The following is a 5,156-nucleotide window of genomic DNA, read 5'->3' as shown; positions in this document are numbered from 1 at the left end:
GAAGGTGAGAAGACAATACTTATTTAGGGACAGATATACCACAAGATCCAGCATCAGTGTAATAAATTCACAAAACTATATTACAGCTAATTAATCAGAGTTTAAGAACTGTTCACAAATGTCACATTTTCGGCCCTCAGAGGTTCATTCTTACAGATTCCAGCTATTCTAAATTTCTAGCTACCGAGAGGGAGAATGATTCTAAGACACTTTCCAAGCAGTTACAAAATCTCTGTAGACCAGAGGCCATCTGTCGTCGCCAAAAGTCTGCTCTCCCCAGCAGCCCTTGCACTCTTCAGAGAGAGAGAGAGAGAGAGAGAGAGATCTAGGGAAAAAGTCAGATGCCAGCATAAACACCACCTCCTGTGCCAAATCTCTGGGGACCAGAGCAGCCAGCAGTTACCCTCAAATGAGAATCTTGAGGCTTACCTTTCAAGGCTTAGTCTGATCTCGAAAATTTAGTAGGCTAAGATTATTTTCTACTGAAACGAATCTTACACTAAGTATAGGAAGACTTCTGTCCTTTTATTGGCTGGTGTTGGAGTGAAGGTCATAGACCTGAGTCTTAACCTATAGTAGTAGTCAGCTGAAAACCTGAAATTAAAAATATGCTAAAAATCCTAAACACAAACTTCTGGAAGCCTGCTGTTTAAAAACCTCTAAGGAACTAACTTGAAGTCTAAGAGCAAGGAGAGATGAGCTCGAAGCTTGTCATATTCCCCTTTAGGGAGGGAAGATCAATGTTTCTTACAAATCACTAAGTTTTGCACAAGGCAGAAACCAACACATACTAGGGCATGGAATTGGTTTCATTTTATTCCAGAGGATTCTTCTCCCACAGTATAGAAACAGCATGAGGAATGAATCTTAATTGGTCTCTTCATCTTTGTCAACTTGGTCTCTGTATTCATGAAGCCAGGCAGTTCAAGCAGATTGTGGAAGCAGACAGTAGAACCAGCTTCCTGTAGCCACAGACCTCTAGCTTGGATCTAGCTCAAGCAAAGATCAACTGGAACAATGATCCAAAGTCACAGTTAACTGTACTAAAAGGTGAAGCTCACCACTATATTATTTTAAAGGAAGTTGCCTAAAAGTAAGAATTCAATTAACCTGGGTGAGAAAAATCAAAACAAGTCATACTCACGAATGAGTTGTCCATATAAAGCCAACTGATGAGAATGCATCCAGGTACATGTCACATGAAGACCCTATGCATAAAGCCTTACTTGGCAAGTCTGAATTTCTACCAACTAAGGGCAGAAAGAGGGAGAGCAAAGAGCTACTTCTGTAACATTTTAGTATCCAGACAGCGTAATAGAAACTGTTCCCAAGGACAATGTATATGCCATTCATTACACCGAATAAAGCAGATGCATTATTCATTTTTTTTCTTTTTGTTTGAGAAGCTTATTTATCTCCCTTTTGGCCATTCCAATGTACTTCAAAGTGATTCCATGCTGGTTTAATCCCGGAAACAACAGTAAGAAAATCACTATCAGGTAGGTGAGCAGCCAGTTTTGGACTTGCTGTCCCACCCAAGCAACCACAGCAAGAGAAACGATCATGGTCATGAAGTACATTTTAGGCTTTTCCTCCCTTAGAATAAAGAGGCGTTTCCACCAGCCCACAGCTCTGTGTTGAGTTTTTACCAGATTGTTACAAATTTCATGGAATCTTTGCTGTTGCTCAGTGGTCCATTTACTGGAGCCAAAAATTCTAGGAGCTAGAATGGGAACAAGGTAGTCAGCCAAGCACAAAAACCTAACAAAACAGGAAACACGGGACAGAACAGATGGATCCAGATAGTAGATAGTCAAAAACACCCAAGAAACCACACCCATGACGGCAGGTGGAAACCAGGCTCTTTCCCATCTGAGGACTTTATCAGCCATCAGCATCACTTCTCCCCATCCCTGAGGCTGTTCTTCCAGACTTGCAGTCTCTGCAGCCAGCAGGTTGGTGCTGCGATTTTCTCCCTCTGCCATCGTCCCGGAGGTGCTGCCTTAGCTGGCGCAAGCCGCCCCCCAAACAAGCTTTCCACTGAGACCCACACAGCGACCCTCGTGCCTTGTTTTGTTTCTTAAATTCCACATATGAGTAAAATCATATGGTATTTGTCCTTGACTGACTTATTTCACTTAGCATTATACTCTCTAGGTCCACCCATGTTGTTGCAAATGGCAAGATTTCATTCTTTTTATGGTTGAATAATATTCCATTGTATATATGTACCTCCTCTTCTTTATCCATTCATCTGTAGATATTTGGGCTGCTTCCATAATTTGGATATTATAAATAATGCTGCAATAAACATAGGGGTACATGCATCTTTTTGAATTAGTGTTCTTGTATTCTTTGGGTAAATACCCAGTAATGGAATTACTAAATCATAGGGTAGTTCTAATTTTAATTTTTTGAGGAACCTCCATACTGTCTTCCACAGTGGCTGCACCAGTTTGCATTCCCACCAACAGTGCACAAGGGTTCCTTTTTCTCCACATCCCTGCCAAGACTTGTTGTTTCTTGGGTTTTTTTATTTTAGCCATTCTGACAGGTGTGAGGTGATCTCTCACTGTGGCTTTGATCTGAATTTCCCTGATGATGTGTGATGTTGAGCATCTTTTCATGTGTCTGTTCGCCATCTGGATGTCTTCTTTGGAGAAATGCCTGTTCATGTCTTCTGCCCATTTTTTAGTTGGGTTATTTGTTTTTTTGGTGTTGAGTTGTGTAAGTTCTTTATATAGTTTGGATACTAACCCCTAAGTGACTGAGATATGTGATTTGCAAGCATCTTCCATTCAGTGGGCTTTTAGTTTTGTTGATTGTTTCCTTTGTTATGCAGAAGCTTTTATTTTGATGTAATCCCAATAGTTTATTTTTGCTTTTGTTTCCATTGCTTCTTGAGACATATCTAGAAAAATGTTGTTATGGCAACAGAGAAATTATTGCTTGTGCTCTCATCTAGAATTTTTATGGTTTCAGGCCTCACATTTAGGCCTTTAATCCATTCTGAGTTTGTTTTTTGTGTATGGTGTAAGAAAGTGGTCCAGTTTCATTCTTCTGCATGTAGCTGTCTAGTTTTCCCAGCCCCATTTGTTGAAGAGACCATCTTCTTCCTGTGCATATTCTTGCCTCCTTTGCCAAAGATTAGTTGATCATATAATCGTAGATTTATCTCTGGGTTCTCTATTCTGTTCTATTGATCTATGTGTCTATTTTTGCACCATTACCATATTGTTTTGATTACTATGGCTTTGTAGTATATATTGAAATCTGGGATTGTAATACCTCCAGGTTTGTTCTTATTTTTCAAGATTGATTTGGCTATTTGGGATCTTTTGTATTCCATACAAATCTTAGGATTATGTGTCTAGTTCTGTGAAAAATGTTGTTGGTATTTTGTGTATCAAACTTTTGACATCACCGTGGGAGTCTTATGGCACTTCTCACACTTGGTATGCATCCAGGCAGTTACAAAGTTCTGCCAAAAGTGGAAGAGAGGGAAATAGACTCCATCTCTTCATGGGGGAATGGCAAGAGCATATGAGAGTGAATATATTGTTGTGGGATTTTTGGAAAATAAAATCTGCTGCAGATGGAATGGCTATTTACTGACACGAAGAAAACTAGAGAAGGAGAGGGTTAGAGTGGGGTGAGATCAGAATCTGGTATCAGGAGTTTGAGATAATTTTGACATGCCCCTTGGACTTTCAAATGGAGAAGACAAGCAGGCAGGTGGATATGTGAATTTAGAGGTCAGAAAGTACCATCTGTGTCTAGTCAATATTTAAGATCAGAAAGGCAGATAATATGACCAAGGAAGTGAGTGTAGATAGAAAAGAATGTGATCTAAGCATTGAGTTCTGGGGCACCCTGACATTTAGCAGTAAGGGGAATGTGGGGATAAGGAGAGGCAGGGAGATGGTTTGGTGCCCTGGAAGCCAGGTGAGAAAGGTGTTGAAGGAGGCAGTGGGCCATTGTTTTCAAAGTCTTGTAGTTTATGATTCTGTGATGGTAAACACCTGAACAGGTATTAGTATTCCTCCTTCAGGCTGTTAGGCTCTGTCAATCCAAATTCTTCTCTCCTCTGCTGGACCAGAAGCTTCTGGAGGGCAAGGTTATTAGCTGTAGTCACTTTTCAACCCTCTAAGGAACTATCATAGTGTTCCCCACACAATCGATACTCAATAAGTGAGAGTAAACAGAAATTGGCAACAAAGAGAGACCCTAAGAGTTCAAATCCCTTAAAAGGGCAGTTATAAGCTTGATGAAACAATCGATTCTCATTATTTGTGTTAGTTATGTTCCATAAAGTTTCTGTGAACACTGAATCAGTAAACACTGAACCATCATCCCTAGTGGAAACATAGATTCCCGCGAACCTCTGGTCACAGCAGTTTCCTCTGCCCATTAATACATAACCTTGTTTTATGTATGTTTCTGTTTAAGGCACCTTATTAGATGCTGTTGATTCATTAACATTGAACTCACGACCAACAGCACTGTAACTCAGGCCTGCCCGGAGCTTGTCTAACACGTGTCCTCTCTCCATCGGGCCCCTTCCTGCCAGCACGTCAGCACATGCTTGGGAGTAACTCTAAACCATGAAATCACCAACAAAAGACACCAAAACGTGAAAAACATGGGGCGCCTGGTGGTTCTGTAGGTTAAGCGTCTACCTTCAGCTTGGGTCGTGACCCCAGGGTCCTGGGATCGAGTCCTGCATCGGGCTCTCTGCACAGTGGGGAGCCTGCTTCTCCCTCTCCTGCTACCCCTGCTTGTGCACATGCACTCTCTCTCTCTCTAATAAATAAAACCTTAAAAAAAAACCTTGAAAAATGTGACACTAAATAGACTGTGAAAAGGATGTTTGTAGAAAGAATGGAAAGTAGAACGTCCCCTTGTTCAAACTCGGCTGCCTTGCTCGGACCGCAGCTAGAAGGGAGTGCATTCAGTGCTTCAACTTTTTGCTGTCTCTCATGACCACAGAAGGACCAGGAGTATTGATTTGGGGATAACAGATACATTTTAGCCAGTAGGCACATTTGCAAAGATGGAATCTGTGAATCAAGAGGATGACTGGATCTCATTTGCCTTAAACTGAAGGTAAAGATGCCAAAGAACAAGGGTTTTATAGCTTTTTCTCTGTACATCCA

The 5,156-nt window shown here is 41.1% G+C and overlaps 1 protein-coding gene across 1 annotated transcript; it reads right to left on the bottom strand.

Annotated features, from left to right (window-relative positions):
* Positions 1-1,379: 1,379 nt before the first annotated feature.
* On the bottom strand, positions 1,380-1,988 carry LOC110580539 (ADP-ribosylation factor-like protein 6-interacting protein 1). The gene has a single exon (XM_044914072.1). The coding sequence runs from the start codon at positions 1,983-1,985 to the stop codon at positions 1,380-1,382; it is 606 nt and encodes a 201-aa protein (XP_044770007.1). The 5' UTR covers positions 1,986-1,988.
* Between the last annotated feature and the right edge of the window lie 3,168 nt (positions 1,989-5,156).

This window comes from Neomonachus schauinslandi, chromosome 4 (genome assembly GCF_002201575.2).
Source record: "Neomonachus schauinslandi chromosome 4, ASM220157v2, whole genome shotgun sequence".
Lineage (NCBI taxonomy): Eukaryota > Metazoa > Chordata > Mammalia > Carnivora > Phocidae > Neomonachus > Neomonachus schauinslandi.
The sequence above is the reverse complement of the archived record's forward strand: the minus strand, read 5'-3'. Positions and strand labels throughout refer to the sequence as shown.

Coding starts and splice junctions, on each gene's coding strand:
- LOC110580539 (XM_044914072.1), bottom strand. CDS start 1,985: ATGGCAGAGGGAGAAAATCGCAGCACCAACCTGCTGGCTGCAGAGACT.